At 63.3% G+C, this 18078-nt stretch overlaps 1 protein-coding gene across 7 annotated transcripts in view; it reads left to right on the forward strand.

The window, feature by feature from the left end:
* The first annotated feature begins 982 nt into the window (after nucleotides 1-982).
* The window catches only part of PKD1 (polycystin 1, transient receptor potential channel interacting), a 39615-nt gene continuing 22519 nt past the window's right edge, over nucleotides 983-18078 (forward strand). For all 7 annotated transcript variants that reach the window (XM_081555429.1, XM_081555430.1, XM_081555428.1 and 4 more), the window contains exons 1-8: nucleotides 983-1443; nucleotides 14240-14311; nucleotides 14427-14498; nucleotides 14582-14751; nucleotides 14981-15652; nucleotides 15738-15921; nucleotides 16995-17215; nucleotides 17524-17639. In XM_081555429.1, the coding sequence (XP_081411555.1) occupies nucleotides 1229-1443; nucleotides 14240-14311; nucleotides 14427-14498; nucleotides 14582-14751; nucleotides 14981-15652; nucleotides 15738-15921; nucleotides 16995-17215; nucleotides 17524-17639 (1722 nt within the window). In that variant the 5' untranslated portion in view covers nucleotides 983-1228. The remainder of the gene's footprint in view (nucleotides 1444-14239; nucleotides 14312-14426; nucleotides 14499-14581; nucleotides 14752-14980; nucleotides 15653-15737; nucleotides 15922-16994; nucleotides 17216-17523; nucleotides 17640-18078) is intronic.

The following is an 18078-nucleotide window of genomic DNA, read 5'->3' on the forward strand; positions in this document are numbered from 1 at the left end:
ACCAAGTCGCTGGACAGTGGGACAGGGGCTTAAGTGGGACAGGGCAGTCTGGGGACCCCCTCCTTGTGTCTACTCTGTCCAGGCTCTGGTGGAGGGACTCAACTGACCAGCTTGGGTCAGGTATCCACTCATGACCAAATGGCCCAACACTTTTATTATTTTTTCGTTATTTTAAAAGTTGATTCACATATCATAAAATTCACCCTTTTAAGAGCACAGTTCAGTGATTTTAGTATATTTGCAAGGCTCTGCAACCATCATCACTATCTAACTCCAGAACCTGTCATCATCTCCAAAAGGAACCCCATAGTCATTAGCAGTCACTCCCCATTTCCCCTCCCTCCAGCCCGGGGAGCCACTAATCTACTTCTTGTCTTTATGGATTTGCCTATTTTGGACATTTAAAAATAAATGGAATCGTATAATATGTTGTTCTTTGTGTCTAGCTTCTAACATATTTTCAGGATTCATCCACGTTGTTCGGTTTGGATTCATCCCACCACGTGCGTTAGTTTCATAATTATGTCCTGAACACAGAGAGGAACAGAAGCTCCCTTGGCAGAGTCACAGACCGAAAAGCGATGCGCATTTATTGAGTGCCTACTGTGTGCCAAACACTCGGGAAACCGCAGTGGTGGAGGGGGGCAGAGGCGCTGGGAGCGGAATAGCGCGCATAGCCAGGCCTCGGAGGTGCCGGCTGGTGTTCTCAGTGCTGCTGTGACTGCTCCCGAGCGCTGAGGGCTGGGAGGCGCATGCGGCGAAGAGACCCGAGAGCCCAGAGCAGCGGCCGGCGCTCCGTGGGGAGCAGAGCCGGGGGCCGGGCCTACGGCCTGGAGCGAAGGGCGGAGCTCAACACGCCACACCCACCTAGCAACGCCCACCGCCCGCTACCCCGCGAGCGAGGGGCGGGACCTCCGGACGCCCCGCCCCAGCGCCCTCCCCGCGCCGCGCCCGAATCTATACGGCGCGGGGGGCGTGACCAGAGGGCGTCCCGCCCCGCGCCGCGCCGGGAGGAGGAGGAGCCGGCGGCCGGGCCGCACTGCAGCGCTAGCGCGCGAGCTGGAACGCCGAGAGGCTGTCGCGCAGGCAGACAGGCCGCGGCCGCCGCCGGATACAGCCCCGCTGCGAGTCATGCCGTGCGGGGGCCCCGCCTGAGCCGCGGCCGCCGGGACCGGGGGCGCTCGGGCCCTCGGGAGCGGGCCGGGGCCATGCTTGCGCTGCCCTGACGATGCCGCCCGCCGCGCCCGCCCGCCTGGCGCTCGCCTTGGGCCTGGGCCTGTGGCTCGGGGCGCTGGCGGGGGTCTCCGGGCGCGGCTGCGGGCCGTGCGCGCCCCCCTGCCTCTGCGGCCCAGCGCCCGGCGCCGCCTGCCTCGTCAACTGCTCGGGCCATGGGCTGCGGACGCTCGGGCCCGCGCTGCGCATCCCCGCGGACGCCACCGCGCTGTGAGTAACGCGCGCCCGCCGCGCGGGCCCGGTGGTTGCCATGGCGCCCGGCTGCCCGCCGGGGCGAGGGGCGCCTGCACCCTCCGGGGAGAGGCCGGCCGGGCAGGCCGCAGGCCTGGCGAGCCTCTCAGGGCGTGGGCGCGTCCCCGGCCTCTAGAAGGGGAAACGGGGTGCGAGCCAGGCCTCTCCCAGGGCGAGGCTCCAGCGTAGTGAGGGCTGCCCGACTAAATAAGGAAAACCTGGGCCCGCGGCCGGCTCTCAGCCCGCCTGGCCTCAGCCAGAGGGAAATGGGAAAATCCTGGATTCTGTGCAGCCGGAGACCGCGCGCCCGGCGGGGCCCCGCGAACGCCAGCGGACTGGGGCCCGTGGGCTCTGCCGGGGCGGGGCGGGGCGGGGCGGGGCGGTCTCCCGCAAACACTTCAACGCTAATTAGAGACTAATAGGATGCGACTTGGCCTGGGGCGATACCCAGCACCTGGGAGCCCAGGAGGAGGAAGCTGGGCCGGACTGTGGAGAGCTCTGATGGATGCTAAGAATTGGCCTGATGCTTGAAGTGGAAGGGGAAGACCGAGGGGCTGGACTGGGTCGAGCGCAGGTGTAGGGTACACCCCCATTGTGGCAGCTGTTGGGGAACTGAGGGCAGGATGGGAGGTGGGTTAGGGTCCTCGCGGGCCTCATTTGTCCTGTTTAGCGCTCTGATGTTATCCTGGGAACAGTGGGTGACTGTGATTGCCGTGGAGGAGTTTAAAACGCTGAAAAATCACCCACAGATTTGCATTTTGGAGGAAATAATAACACGCAGTCTTTATGGAGAGCTCACTTCCATCCTGGGCCAGTGCCAAGGTGTGGTAGTGAATTGTCATGCTTAACCCTCAGCCTGACCCTCTGAGGTGAGGTACAGCAAAGATGCCCATTGTACAGATGAGAACACAGGCCGGAGGTGATGGTGATATGCTTTGTCCGAGCACAAGTGACCAGTAACAGCTGATGCCTGGCAGAGGCAGCGTCGGATTGAAAAGGGTGCGGGGAACTGAGATTTTCAGACAGTTGACCCAGAGCTGGGGGCAGTCTCCTGGCCTGTGATACACATCCTTACTGCCCAGTCTGGGTGTTTCCAGACACCTCAGCCAGGACTCCACGGCTCCCTGGCTGCACATTGGAATCCCTTGGGGGGCATTCAACATCCCCAGGCTTATTAAAGCTTGGATTTGGTTTTGTAACAGTCCCTGGGCGACTCCAGCATGTGGCTGCCTTTTATTACGGGGACCCTCGTGGTCTGTGTTCAGGCGAGTTTGGATGTTGAGGGCGGGGCAGGGGTGGGTACTTCTCCTGGAGGGTTCCTCCTTGGGGCTTTGCTGGGTGTTGTGGGGGAGCTGGTTCTCCAGGGGCAGCGGCTGGGAGCCTTGGGGCCACGCTGTCCTTGCTCCCTGACAGCTGAAGTGTTTCCCCTCACGGCTGTCTCCACGGAGATGGGCTTCCTGTCTGTGGCCAGTGCCCACGTAATTGTTTTGGATCCACCCCCGGCCCTTGTTTCTGGATGCTGTGAGCAAGGTTGCCTCCATCTCTGGTGGGCTGAGAGCTGCTGGGGGTCAGGCCCCAGGTCCTGCTGGTTATTTCTGCTACCTCATCACCTGGCAGCAGGCTGGCCTCCAGGAGCTGTCCAGGAAATAAGTGGTACTGGTAGGTTGGCCAGGGGCCTGCAGCAGGGAGCAGGCTCCTGGGCACAGCAGTGGAGCCTGAGCCTTGCGTGTGTCCACTTAGCCTCTGGACGCCCAGGGAGCTGGCGGCCTGGCCTGAGCCGGCAGGATTCCAGGGCTGCTGGCCCTGCAGCCTGGGAGGAGGGAGTCGGGGAACCGAGGAGACTTCATGTTCCAGTTGACACTCTGAAGCTGCCTCAGAGATTTCTGCAGGGCTGAGTGCGAGGAACCGATGGGAAGCTGGACCCTTGACTGCAGATGCTAAGGCCTGCCCCCACCCAGCCCCCCGCACCACCATCTGTTCTGTGTGGGCTGCCCCAGCCATCATCCTGCCTGTCCACCCTGCACACCCCCCGTCAGAGAGAGGGAGGCAGGTGAAACTTCTCTTCTCTAAGGGCGCAGGAATGAGGTCCAAGAAGCCAGGGAACCCCCTGGGGGAGGCTCCTGGGTGTCACCCCTAGCCTGAGCCTAGGGGACTTGGGCCCAGTGTCTCTGTCATCAGCGTTGGGCAGCCACCCCTCCATTTGAGACTCCTTGGCCAGCCTGAGGTGCTGCAGGACAGCTGTGTCCTGACTTGGTGGGGCGGGGGGGCGGGGGGCGGGAACAAGGGCTGGCTGGTGGGGAATTCAGGGCTTGCAGAATGGCCCAAGGTTTTGAGACCCCAGCCTCCTTGGGTTAAATGATGCTTGCTGCTGGGAGGTGGCATCCTGAACAGGATGATGTCACTCAGTAAAAGGTGGTTACATTCCTGTTTTTAAAGCTTTTATCCTGGAGAGTTTGAACTTACACAGAAGTGGGCGGAAGAGCGTGATGAACCTCACAGACCCACTGCCCTGTGGCCTGGCCTGCTGCTCCACCCTCACCCCCACCCTTTTGGAAGCAAACTCCAGCCATCCTGCTTTTGATCTGTTAGCATTTGGAAATGTATGGTGACCCCTCGATCACACCCAAAACAGTGCACAGTTCCCTGGTCCCTTTCATGTCCAGTGTGTTCAAATTTGTGGTTGTCTCAGTGTTTTCACTGGACAAATTAGGATCCAAATACGGTCCACGCAGTGGCAGTGCAGCTAGTTGACGTCTTTTAAATCTCTGCAGTTGTGCAGGCTCTGCTTCCGTCTCTCTTCCCTCTCGTGTGATTTGCTGAAGAGACTGGCTCCCACGGCACCTGGTGCGGGGACATGTCTCTGTGTGTCCCTCTGCCCTTGGCGTCCTTCCCGGACACTGCTGTTCGGGCCCAGAGTTGTGTCGGGTGGGGAGCCACGTTTCCCACGCTCGAGCCACAGGACCAGCGGCTGCCGTGTTGGCCGGGTTGGCGCAGAGAGTTCTAGATGGGGCGGCACTGCCCGGGTGCCGTCCGTCTGTCATGTCCAGTGTGGCTGACTTTGGCCGGCCACCTTTCAGGTGATGGCCAGGGGCTCCAAGTGGGCTTCGTACTGTCTCATGGATGTCGGATCTAGGATCAGGCTCGGAGCAGGGACTCAGTGGGGGTTTGGTTCATTGACTAGGATATTGGGGCCTTGGAGTCTGCCATTGGCTGGTGGCATCCAGGGCCTTGCCCTTCCTGACATGTCCCCCTAACTGATAGGGGAGTGTGGGGGGCTCTGGGAGATGCAGCCCCTGGGGAGCTGCACTGGTGTGAGGGAAGGTGGGCGTGGGGGTGGGGACCCCCAGGCTTGGCGTGAGCCTGGCCTGTGTATAAAGCCAGGTACCATGTAGGCAGCCATGCATGTGGTGCCTGTGCTGCCTTGAGGGCTGGTGGGGCAGCAGAGGGTCCTGCCTCTGGGCCCTCCCAAGAGAGAGGGGGCCTGGCTGCCATGTGCCTGGTCCTGTGCTTGGGGTCTTCAAGACCCACCTCTCTGAGGCTGTTATCACAGTGGAGCCAGTATTAAAACCAATGATAGAGAGGAGGCCAATGATAGAGAGGAGGCCGCTTTGGAGGGGCCACTGGAGGGATCTCCAGCGTAGATGACACTGAAGCCAAGACTCAGTGCTCGTGCAGAGGTGTCACCAGCGCCGGGAGAGAGCATCCCACATAGAGCGGACAGCCTGGCAGGGTCTCAGAGCTTCCAGGTGATGGAGGGGTGGGAGGTGGGGCCTCTGGAGAGAGGGCAGTGGGGGCAGCATTGAAGGACCCAGGAGGGAAGCGTCATGATTGGCGTCTTCTAGAAAGACCGCGGGCTGGGGTGCAGAGACATCCTACGTGCCGAGCTGGTCTCCCCCTTGGGGTCCCTGAGCCACCCGCACTGGGAGAAGCAGACTGCGGGTACACATGTCACATGAGCTTCCTGGTGAGACCTGGACGGCAGAGCTGTGCACACACCGCTCCTGTATGTGGCCCCTGGCATGGCAGGCAGGTGAATGGGGAGGCTTCAGCTACAGCTGTGACACTTGGGGACCTGAAGGGACGGACAGCAGAGCACTCCCAGTGCCCGTAGCCCCTCAGGAGACAGGCAGGCCCCGGCAGCAGTGAGGACAGCCACCGCCCTGGAGAAGGGCGGGGAACACGCGTCCTGTCATCTGTCTGATGAAGGACTTGCAGCTAGAATACATAAAAACTCTGTGACTCGATGATAAAAAGCGGGCAGAGGATCTGAGCAGACCAATCTCCAAAGGAGACACACAAATGACCAATAAGCACGTGAAAAGACGCTGTGTCTAGCTTTCAGGGAAATGCAACTTGAAACTCCAGGGAGATACCATTTCACACCCGCTGGGCTGGCTGTCCCCAAAAGACAGATGATACTGGGTGTTGGTGAGAATCCTCGTCCACAGCTGGTGGGGATGCGGCACGCCTGGAAGACAGTCCAGCAGCTCCTCCGAAAAGTAAATGTAGTCACCAGAGGGCCTGGCTGTTCTGCCCCTTGGTGTAGACCCGAGAAACAAAATCTACGTCCACACAAAAACTTGAACACACATGTCCACAACAGCACTATTCAGAGGATCTAAGAGGTGGAAACAACCCCAGCACGTATTGGAGATGGATATGTGCACAGAGTGGGGCCTGTCTGTACAATACTGTTCGGCTACGGGAAAGAATGCGGTACTGAGGCTTACTGCAACATGGGTGAGCCTTGAAAACGTGTTCTGTGACAGAACTCAGATGTAGAGAGCCACGTGTTGTGTGATTGTGCTGATGTGAAACGTCCAGAACGGGCAAGGCCTTGGAAGCGCAAGCAGACAAGTGTCTGCAGCTGGGGTGAGTCTGGGATTGGGGGTGGTGGCCAAGCACGCTGGTTTCCCCCTGGGGGATGAAATAGTCTGGAATTCGGGGTGGTGGTTGCCCAGTCCTGAGAATATACGGAAAACTACTGAACTGTATACTCTGGAACGGTGACTTTTATAGTTTGCGGATTAAAAAAGAAACCCCTGAAGAAAGTATCCAGGGCCGCGCACCCCCTCCCGCTGCCGCCTGGTCTCCCTGCCCGGCTGCGGTGAGCAGGACTCTGCTGAGCTCTCTGTCTGGCGGTGTGGTGCCGTGGCCTGGGAACCACACTTGGCTCCATTTTATAGACCAGGAAACTGAGGCTCCCAGAGGTTGAGTTGCTTCCTGGGGTCACCTGGCTGGTGGGTTGTGGCAGAGAGGTGGTCATCAGTGCGCTCAGGGCCTCTCTCTGGAGCTGCACTCAGGGCCTGGGGATCGGCGCCAGTAACCAAGGTGGCGGCAAAGGTGTCCCTGAGTGGGGCTGGATGTGTTCAGAGGGGACCAGGTGGGCTCTGACTCAGCCTTGGCCACCTGCCTGGCCCTGCCCACCAGCTCCTTCCTCCGGATTCCCTTGGCTATCCCTGCTCTGGGCCTTCCCTGTGACCCCCCGGGAGGAGCATGGGGCAGATCTGGTTCCCATCCTAGCCCCTCTGCTTCCTGTGTGACCTTGCCCAAGTCACTCAGCCTCTGTTTCAGTTGCCTCCCCTGCATTTGGGCACCGTGAGTGGATGCGCCTGTTGTGGTTGTGGGCCTCAGAGGTGAGGGTGTGCGGTGTCCCCACGGCACTCGGTTGATGGTGACCACATAACCGTAGCTGCTGCCAGAGTGGCCCCCAGGCCCTTCTGAATGAGCTCAGACTCCACCGCCAGTCCCCAAGTGCTGGCTGGGAGTTGGGCCTCTAGGACCTACCCTGCTGCAGCGCACACAGAAGGCCTGTGCTGTGCCCTTGCCGGCACATGTGTGACTGTGCTGCTCAGACCAGACACACGAGTGAGCCTTGGGCAGGCAGGCTCCTACACACCCTTCAGCACCGAGTCCTGGAGGCCTCGTGTCCAAAGGCCTTCCTGCCTCTGGTCTGGCCTCAGAGGTGCCTTTACTACAAAGCCAGGCGGCTGGTGGGATGTATCATGCCAGGCGTGTTTCTCTAGCGCTTTCATCTCAGTTTTATGTGTTTGTGTGTTCCATGCCTTCCCGTGTGGATGTGTAACGTGGTGAAGGTATAAGGCATCTTATGACAGCTGGTCAACCGTGGGTGGGCAGTGTCGCCCGTGGGTGGGCGTGTGGGGACCCTGGCTCCTGAGGGGGCCCCGGCTGGGGTTTGGTTTCAAGTGATGAGGCCGTTTTGGACGAGACACACATTTTCCTTTCCGGAACATTCTGCCGTGCCAGCGGGCCCAGCCTGCCGAGTGCTGGAATGAAAACATCCAGCTCCTGCCGCGTTGTCTGGGGTGGCGGTGTCCCCGGGCCCGGCGCTGGGCTGACCAGCGGGAAAATGCAGCTCACGCACGTCCTTTCTTCTCAGCACACCTCGTTCCTCATGGCTTGGCAGCCATCTGTGCCGAGGGGCCCGGCCGTGCCCAGGCTGGGTGGGGGGGGCTGTGTTTCGGGGCCTTCTCCCCCTGAGGCGCCCACAGGCCCAGGCCAGGTGGAACATGTCCCCGGCTCTGAGCCCTCGGGCCCTGGAGCCCCCTGGGGTCCTGCGGAGCCGCCCTGGAAAGGGCCGTGCCCTGAAGTGGAGGCCAGCCTTGCCAGTGCCCGGTCAGGCTTGCAGACCCCATGTCCGCAAGCCAAGCCCTGGAGCCCGCTGGGCGGCAGGATTGCCCACCGTCTGGACCCACGTGCCTGCCCCCTGCCAAGCAGGGGCGACCCCGGGGACTGAAGAGTGGCCCTCAGTCCCCAGCTGAGGGGGGGCTCCTCTTCCTCGGCCCCTCGCCCCATCCTGGCCTGGTTAGTGCCCTGACGGAGGCCGCCTCTGGGTGGGCTGCCCTGGGAAGGCCCTTCCTCGGGGCTCCCTTCCCCATTGTGGCCTGTGGGTCCAGGGGCTTCCCAGGGAGGGCAGCCCCGCACCGGACGCCTGTGTCTCGTCCCGCTGACAGCTGAGCCGCAGGCTGGCCACGCCCTGCAGGGAGCCCCTCCACGCGCCCTGGCGATGAGGCCCCTCCTGTCTGACGCCCGAGACGGGCGCCCGGGGCTCCTGTGGGCCTCTCCCCATGTTAGAGGCCCGGACCCCACTCTCACTGGTTCCCGGCCCTCGTGAGGAGCCAGATGGGGATGGGCGGCTCCAGCCAGGCCCCCCGGGCCTCTTGCCTGCTGCTCACCCTCTCTGCGTGTTTTTCTTCAGATCAGCTCTCTCCCCAAAACTTGAATTCATTAATTTAAACATCATTTCCGGCCCCGGAAGCCAGCCTTGCTCACCATAAATAGAAGTGCATGAAGACAGAGCAAGGTTACCAGACTCAGACTGACCCACCCCGTCCCGCTGCCAAAGGGAGCCGTTACCGCCGCGTCGAGTGGGGACGTGGGGTCTGGACCGGCCTGAGGGGTCCCAGGGGCCCAGGACCGGCCTGCGGCCTCTTGCCCCTTCTGCCTGGGCCTGGCTCCCGTGGGGACGTGGTGGGGGTCCCTGTTTCCCCGGAGCCCTGGGGCCACCGCGGAGAGGACAGGGCGGCGGGGAGGGGGGGTGTCCTGTCCCGCCAGGGGGTGGGGAGGCGGCCGCTGGCCCGCTGCACGGTTACGTAATGTGCAGGCGGCCCCTCCAGAGCCCTTTCCCCAGCCCTGTTTCCAGCGTGGCGGCCAGCGCCATGGGGTGGGGTGTGGTCTGGGGCCTGGCGCCTGCCTCCACTGCTGACCACATGTGTCTGGAATGTACAGATGTTTCCTCAGGGGCTCCAGCTGGCCCCCAGACCCCGCCTGGTATCTGGACTGGGGAGTGGGCACCCGCCCCCCCCACCCCCCGCCTGGGCAGAGGGGGAAACTGAGGCTGCCGGAGGAGGCAGGGCGGGTCCCTCCACGTCCCCAGCTCCAGGAGGCGACACCCTTGGAGCCACCCAGCCTCAAGAAGGACCCTGTCCTTGGGCTCTGCCTCGGACACCTCTTCCCTCTCAGCGTTGCCCCTCAGCCCGCCCCCTCTCTCCCCTGGGCCCTGAGACATCCTCTCCCCTCTGCAAGGCCTGGGGCTGCAGGCAGGGGCTGGGCGCAGTGTGGGGGGCAGACAGAGCCACCGGTGTCCACAGGGTGGGGTCTCACTGCCTTCCCCCAGACCCCTTTGGCTGGTGGAAGCAGGGATCCCCCACTCCCAGCTCCTGCTGCAGCAGAAGAGATCTGTCAGGAAGGACACACTCCCCCTGGAGGCTGGGTTTCTGACGGGGGAGTTGGGCCTGCCCCAGGGTGGGGGGCAGGGCAGACGGGGCTCTCCAGTGACTGCTGGGCGCTGGGAGGTCGAACAGGGGTCTTCCTCCCCATCACCCCTGCCTGTCCCGGGTCAGGAGAGGAAGTGGCATGGTGGTTAAGAAGCCTCCCTCCAGTGCAGGGGACGCAGGTTTGATCTCCAGTCAGGGAGCTGAGCCCACGTGCCACCACGGAGAGTCTGATGCAGCCAAATAAATACGTAAATGAAGAGGAGAGGGAACAGAAGGGGAGGGGCACGTGTGAGGACACCCTCGTCTCAGTCCAGTGCTGTGGGCAGTCGGGGGCCAGCCCCCTAGCCTGGTCCCTGGTGCCCAGGGAGGTGATGCATAGTGCTGGTGCGGGTGTGTGGGCCCCAGGTCCCCCCTTCCCCTCCTGCCTTGGGGTCCCCGGAAGTTGCTGGCCTGGGCCTGGGAGGTCCGGATGACCCAGAGGGTTGACCCTGTATGGCTCAACCCCTCTTGAGTGCGTGCTCTCCTCCCCAGGCGGACAGCCGCCCACCGTGGCGCTTGGACAGCTGCCCTGCTGGGCTCCTGTGGGTGGCTCCCTGGGCTGGCCGTGTGCCCCACCCCAGACTTGGTAAGACGGGGAATCCAAGTGGGGGCAGGGCGCAGAGGAAACCCGAGGGGCTGGAGCGGGGTGGGGCCAGCCCACGGCAGCCTTGGCGTTCCCCAAGAATGGTGACGACAAAAGCAGACGGAGATGTGGAGAGGTGGCCGTTCAGGGCTGTGAGACTCCAGCAGAGTCCGCCTCCAGGGTCCCCTCTGCCCGGCCCCTCCAGCTCACCCCGTTACCCTTCCGCACGCTCCCAGGCGGCTCTGGCCCGTGGTGGTGAGCTCGGCTCTGTCCTGGGCCTGCCTTCAAGCTGCAGGGTCTTTTTCTGCACCTGGGCCCTAGCCAGGCCCAGGGGAGTCCCTGGCGCGGGAAGTGTGTGGCCTTACCCCTCGGTCCGGGGTGGGGGAAGCCTCCTGGGGGCAGCTGGGCGGGACTGGGTGGAGGACTGAGCTGGGCCGTGGGGCAGTGGGGCCAGGGTGGCGTCCTGTGGGTGGTGCCGGCCGAGTGGCGGGGATGCCAGGGTCACTCTGCCCACTCCTGCCCTGGTTTTCTGGCACCACGGTGATTGGGAGCCAACCACAGATGGCTCCCAGGGGCTGCCACTAATGATGGATTTTCCAGAAAACGGGATGTGGAAAAACACTGTAGGGCTTGTCCTCCTTTCTCTTCCACTTGAGGCCCTGGTTGGGACGCTGTCTCTGGTGCCCCCGGGGGGGCCTCAGGCCTGCACGCCCCCTCGAGCCCACCTCTGGGTCCTCTGACGGCCCAGGGCTGAGGCTTCTGCAGCCCCACCCTGGAGGCTCAGGCTCCACAGCTGTGCCCCCTTCAGCCCCAGACAAGCCCCTGCTTGGGTCTAGCTGAACTTTCTCATGGCCTGCCCCCCCCCCCCACTCCAGGGCATTGAACTTGACATTGGGTGCAGTCTGGCCACGTCCCCTGGTCTCCCAGCCTGTCCCTTCCCACCCCGGGGATGGCCCAGGAGCCCCAGCATCCTAGGTGGGCTTGTGTGCAGTGATGTGGGAGTCACCGTGTCTCCCTGTTTTTTAAAGTAGATGTGACTGTCCCTAGCTCTTTATAATGGACACTGCTTCCATCAGCAGTGTCAGCACTGCTGGGGAGCCTTCTCTAGGCCGTCCGGCGAGAGCCCGGTGTGCTCTGGCGATCCTCCAGGTGTCAGGACTCCTCCTGGTAGCTTTGTGGGACAGATCAACAGGATAAGTCAGAATCTGCCTGTGGAATCTTCACCCGCCATTAAGAAGCCAGGGTTCGGTGACCATGCAGTGGCGTCCAACTCGCTCCTCAGCAACAGCTTGGAGGCTTGGCATGAACTTCAGCAGCTTAACGTGGTGATGGGCAGGCCGGGGGCTCCTTCAGGCCTGGGCAGCTGTAGCCAGGCTGTACGTGCGTGGCAGCGCCTCGCACCGTGTCTCTCCTGCTGCCGCAGCTTCGGGGGCCTGTGAGCTGCCCTGGCCATCAGCTCCTGTCGCGTCTCTAGGTGGGCATGCAGCCGTGCCCTTTCCTGGGTGGCCCATGCTGCCATTTGAGTTTGTCTCCAGGACAGAACCTTTGCCAAGTCAAGCGTCCCCCCGGCCTGCACAGTCAGGCCGCCGGCAGAGCCTCGGTGGGGCTGCTGGGCCTCCGGGCTGAAGCCTCTGCCCCGTCCGATCCCAGCAGGATCCCCAGCCCTGAGCTCGGGGATCCCGGTCCAGGTTCAGGGGTTCCGCTGCCTGGAGGACCCAGCGCCTGGTTATGCAGCCCTCTTGACGGTGCCTGAGGCTCTCTGCTCACAGCCCCTCTCGAGGATGCCCCCAATTCAGTGGAGACTTCAGTCCTGCCCACCTCCTATGGGCTGCAACTGTGGGCTGGAGGCTGCTGTGGCCCTGTCCCTGGGGCCTGCGCCCCCCTCCCAGGCAGACTGCAGCCAGCGTTGGCAGAACACATCATGTCCATGTGCCGTCCACTCAGTGCCCAGTGTCCCAATGGCTGCCCCACAATGCCTAGGGCGAGACCTGGCTCCCAGGGGTTAGCGGAGTGCGTCCAGTCCACCTTCCCTCACCCCCTTGGTGGGGCCTGAGGGGGAACGGGAGCCCCTTTGGCCCGAGCTCCCTTTGTCGGTCACCTGCAGGCCGGCTGGCGACCTGAAGATCAGAAGCCCCCCAGGCCGTGTTGGGAGCCAGGATCACGTGGGCAGCCCAGCTGAGACCCGACTTCCAGCCCTTGGGGCACAGTCAGTCTTTGGGTAGAGGTGGCCGCGAAGCCCTGCTTGGATAGCCAGTCTCCAGAAGGAGCAGCGGTCAGGGACTGGGGTGGGGATCACTTCCTGAGTTTCGTTTCTGGACGTCGTGAGCAGGGGGTGAGGGGTGGCCTAGGTACCCCAGCACTGCCCGAGGCGTGTGCTTGGGGTCCAGGCTGCATTCAGAGCCTCGACTCCCAGGAGGGCCTTGTCTCCACGCCAGCCAGCTCTTACTAAGCTCCGCTGTCTGTGGGCTGGGTGGGGCGATGGAGCTGGGCTCGGGACACCCCCCAGCTGCCACGGGAGCTGGGACAGCAGGGCTGGGGGGCTGGACTGGGCTGTGGCCGGGGGGCACTGGGCTGGCGGGACCTGGAGACAGGCCTGGAGGAGGCACTGGCGGGCCTGTGGCCTGTGTGACTGGTGCTCATCACTGGGAGGGCAGGGCTGGTGAATGGCATTCTGGGGACATCAGAGGGCCAGTGTGACACCTGACGGGCAGAGGCTCAAAGGGCAGGAGGCCCAGGCCTCGCTAGTGTGGAGACTGTGGTGCCACTGAGTTAGGCTGGTCCGGCATCCCCATCCCAGGAGCTGGACCGGTGAGGCGACCGGCCTCCACCTCTGGGCTGGGAGGAGAGGTGGCGTTGGTGGCTGGAGAGCGTGTCCCCGGAAGGACTCACGAGGGGCTGGGGTCACGTCGTCATGGTGTCACCGTGTCGCCAGCGCTGCGGGTGATGGCAGGTTGAAGGGCTCTTGTGCTGTTTTCTTGGTGTTTCTCCAGTTGTTACGAGACTGGGCGTTTTCCTGTACATCTGTGACGTTTGTAGTTCTTGTCCTATTCTCATCTCTGGTCTTTTTTTATTTTTCTTTCCTGGAGTAGCTTGCTTGCTTTATGGTTTGTTAACGGCGTATATGGAAAGAGTATTATGAGCCTTTATGGCATCACTGACTCCATGCGCATGAGTTTGAGCAAGCTCCGGGAGATGGTGAAGGACAGGGAGGCCTGGCGTGCCGCAGTCCACGGGGTCACAGAGAGTCGGACGCGACCGAGCGACTGAACAGAGCAATCCGTCGTCTTCATCGCTAGTGCTTTTCCCGGCTGATAGTTTGTTTTCCAAAATGTGTGGATGTTGCATGTTTTTACGCAGTTGTATCTTCTGGCTTTTGAGATTTTCCTTCTGCTGATAGTTTCTGCTTTGAGAAACTGATTCTTCTCTTGTGCTTGTGCTGGGGTTGGTTCTCTGACATGGTTCTGTTGACCTTGAGTGCCTGGGTTTACGGAAGTCCAGCTCTAAGCGGTGCCCTGACCCCGGAGGGTTAACATGGGCTGTCACTGTTGCTGTACTGCGGAGTCCTCCACCAGGTCCCTCCCCCTTGGTCTCGTCTGTGCCCCACTGCGTCTCAGGACACCCCCAACCCCCCAGCTGTAGCATCTGGGTGCCCGGCCCTGGAGACCCCTGGGGTGCCTCGTGTGTTCTGAACCCTGTGTGGAGAGGTGAAGCCTGTCCCCCACGATGCATCTGACCCTGCTGGGCGGGAGGGGCAGGGGGAGGGCACAGACGCAGTGCTGGGGGCCATCTCCTCCTGCCTCGGGTTTCTCAGATGGGCAGCAGTGCTGACCTGGGCAAATGGAGCTCAGGGTGGGTGGCCACTGACAGAGGGCATCTGGGCTGCCCCGTGCTGACCTCTGTCTGCCACACTCTGCAGGGACATCTCCCACAACCTGCTCCGGGCGCTGGATATCGGGGTCCTGGCGAACCTCTCGGCGCTGACAGAGCTGTGAGTGTCCTCCAGGGGCGGCTGCGGGCTTCCACGCTGCAGGCAGCGACAGCCTGTCCCCGTGGTGGTTCAGGGGGCTCTCGTCAAACCACGCTGAACCCCTCCTTTCTTACAGGGACATAAGCAACAACAAGATTTCTACGTTAGAAGAAGGAATATTTGCTAATTTATTTAATTTAAGTGAAATGTAAGTATCGATGGTTTTGGCGGCTGTGGGCGGCTGGGCCCAGGGGCCCACACTGCCCACTGAGCCTGCCCCATCCCCTGCAGAAACCTGGGCGGGAACCCGCTCGAGTGTGACTGCAGTCTGGCCTGGCTGCCGCGCTGGGTGGAGGGGCAGCGGGTCCGCGTGGTACGGCCTGAGGCGGCCACGTGTGCTGGGCCCGGGCCCCTGGCCGGCCAGCCGCTGCTTGGCGGAGCACTGCTGGACGGAGCCTGCGGTGAGTGTGCCAGGCGGGACCCCTGCGGGCCCTCTCGGGGTGGGGGTGTTACTGACTGGGGAGGGGTCGGGAGGGCCCTCTGGCCCAGGGGACGATGTGCACGGGAGGAGAGGTGCCCAGCTGGGGTGGGGTGAGTGCTCCGCAGCCATCACTGGGTCGGAGGTGATGTGATCTGGGGTGGGGTTGGGTGAGGGATGCACCCTTGGGACCAGCCTGCCCGCCCTTGCAGGTGAAGAGTATGTCGCCTGTGTCCCTGACGGCAGCTCGGGCGCCATGGCGCTGGTGGCCTTCTCGGCTGCCCCCGAGGGCCCGCTGCCCCCGGAGGCCTGTGGCCCCCTCTGCTTCGCGGCTGGCCAGGCCCTCGCGGCCCTTTCGGAGCAGGGCCAGTGCCTTTGTGGGGCAGCCCAGCCCCCCAACGCCTCTGCCGCCTGCCTGCCCTCCTGTTCCGGCCCCTCCCTGCCCCCCGCCCCCGCCTGCCGGGGGCCCAGCCTTCTCCAGCACGTCTTCCCTGCCACCCCGGGGGCCACCCTGCTGGGGCCCCGAGGACCCCTGGCCTCTGGCCAGCCCGCAGCCTTCCACGTCACCGCCTCACTGCCGGTCAGCTCCACGCACTGGGACTTCGGCGACGGGTCCCCGGAGGTGGACGTCGCGGGCCCAGACGCCACTCACCGCTATGTGCTGCCCGGCCACTACCCCGTGACGACCGTGCTGGCCCTGGGGGTGGGCTCTGCCCATCTGGGGGCGGAGGTGCGGGTGGAGGCGGCCCCCGCCGCTCTGGAGCTAGTCTGTGTGGCCTCGGTGCACAGCGACGAGACTCTGCAGCTCGGCGTCCGAAACCGCGGCGGCTCTGGCCTGGAGGCCACCTACAGCATCGTGGCCCTGGGCGAGGAGCCAGCCCGAGGTGGGGGCCGCCCTCGCCTTGTCAGGTGGGCGGGCCGCCCGGGCAAGGCACACATTGACGCCCATTTCTGCCCTCTGCCCCCCAGTGGTGCACCCGCTCTGCCCCTCGGACACTGAGATCTTCCCCGGCAACGGGCACTGCTACCGCCTGCAAGCGGAGAAGGCGTCCTGGGCACAGGCGCAGGAGCAGTGCCGGGCCTGGGCGGGGGCCGCCCTGGCCATGGTGGACAGCCCCGCCGTGCAGCACTTCCTGGTCTCCCGTGTAACCAGGTGCCTGCCCGGGTGTGGGACGTCTGCAGGGGCTGCATCTGGCCGGCCGTGGGCTCTGGGCAGCAGCTCCTGTCAGCTCTGCTGATGCAGCTGTGGCCACCGGGGTGCCCGCTGTGGGAATTGCCCCCCACCCGGCCCTGTGTTCTCCCTGTCTGTCCAAGCTGGGCCCCTCCTGCAGAGGGCAGGGCAAGTCCGATGTGACCTTGCTGGGTGGTCACTGGGAGCCTCTTGGGCGCTCTGGCCATCCAGGCCTGCGGGGGACTCTACTCTGTAGTGGTCACCAGGGGTGGCCCTCAGCGCCTGCTGTAGCCAGGGGTGGGATGGGGTGGAGGCTGGCCCCCTCCTCCCCTGGGTCCCCGTGGGAAGAGGGTGACCGACTCTGGGTCCCCTTGAACGTCCTGTGTCCTGAGGGGAGATCGAGGCTCAGAGAGGTCACAGTCCTTGCCCGGGGTCCCTGGGTAGAAACACAGCCCTGGGGCCGGCTCTGACCCCAGCGCCTGTCCCCAAGCCCTGCCTCCAGGAGGGTCCCTGCCTGCAGAGCTGTGGGGCTGGCCCGTTTGGGGGCCGGTATGTGGGTGTCTACTTCCTGGTGGCTCAGACAGTAAAGCGTCTGTCTACAGTGCGAAAGACCTGAGTTCGATCCCTGAGTCGAGAAGATCCCCTGGAGAAGGAAATGGCAATCCACTCCAGTATTCTTGCCTGGAAAATCCCATAGACAGAGGAGCCTGGTAGGCTACAGTCCATGGGGTCGCAAAGAGTCGGACACGACTGAGTGACTTCACTTTCACTTTGGTGCCCACAGGCCCCACCTGGAGCCTCTCCTCAGGACACGTGGGTCCTGTGGCCAGGCCCAGAGTGAGGCAGAGCCCTGTGTGGGTCTCAGCTGGACCCCGGCCCCGTGAGATGGGCCTGGGTGGGCGCTGGCCTGGGTCCCGCTTGCCAGGTCCGGTCTCTGAGCCTCAGTGTCCCCGTCTGGAAGTGGGGGTAGAGGCGGAGCCCCTGACGGGCTGCTGTGAGGCAGGTGCTGGTCCCTGGGGAGCCCCCGAGCGCCTGCCCTTTGCTGTCTGCCGCAGGAGCCTGGACGTGTGGATCGGCTTCTCGGCCATGGAGGGGGCGGCAGCGGGCCCCGTGCCCCAGGGCGGCGCCTTCAGCCTGGAGAGCTGCCAGAACTGGCTGCCCGGGGAGCCGCACCCCGCCACAGCCGAGCGCTGTGTGCGCCTGGGGCCCGCCGGGCAGTGCAACACGGACCTGTGCTCAGCGCCGCACAGCTACGTCTGTGAGCTGCGGCCCGGAGGTGCGCGGGGCCCAGGGTGGGCGGGTGGGAACACCTGCTACCCTGGCCAGGAACACCTCACCAGGCACACAGGGTCCCCTGGCCACCCGGGAGTCCTCCCCACCTGGCCAGCACAGCTGCTCCTAGCGCCCGGTTCAGTGTTTGTCACGTGTTTGCTGAGTGTCCTCTGTCCTGGACTGGGCCCGTAGCCGGTGGAGCGAGCCAGGGCCTGCTGCTAGGTGGCTCAGTCCCAGGTCCCTCAACCCCTGGGCCCCCAACACTCTTCTCCCTGCCTGGGCCCAGCATCTCATTGCACTCTTGCACCCTAGGCCCTGTGTGGGATGCAGAGAACTTCCTCGTGGGAGCACCCAGTGGGGAACTTCAGGGGCCCTTGAGCCCCCTGGAACAGCAGGAGGCCCTCCTGGCCCCCCAGGAGCTCGTCGAGGTAGGCGGGTCCTTCAGGCTTCTTGCCCTGGCTGCCCCGGGTCCCTTTAAAAAGCAAGAAGACTGGGACTTCCCTGGGGGTCCAGTGGCTGGGACTGCGCACTCCCGATGCACGGGACCAGGTTTGATCCTTGGCTGGGGAACTAGGTCCCACAGGCTGCAAGAAGGATTGATCCCACATGCGCAGCGGAGACCCGGCATGGCCAAATAAGTGATAAACAGTTTGAAAAACAAGATAATCCCTCCACCAAAAACCCCATGAAGCTTTTTTTGGGCCTTATTAACATCCTGTGTCCAGTGGGGAGAATTAAGAAAACCGACTGCAGGGCAGAGAAGAGGAGCACCCTGGTTGGCACCTGGGAGAGCCTCCAATCTCCCGAGCCTTCTCTCTCAATTTGGGGGTTTTTTTTTTTACAAATGAAGGTGGGATTCCTGTTGCT

The sequence above is a fragment of the Giraffa tippelskirchi genome, chromosome 13, assembly GCF_054371585.1.
Source record: "Giraffa tippelskirchi isolate mGirTip1 chromosome 13, T2T-mGirTip1v1.2.pri, whole genome shotgun sequence".
NCBI lineage: Eukaryota > Metazoa > Chordata > Mammalia > Artiodactyla > Giraffidae > Giraffa > Giraffa tippelskirchi.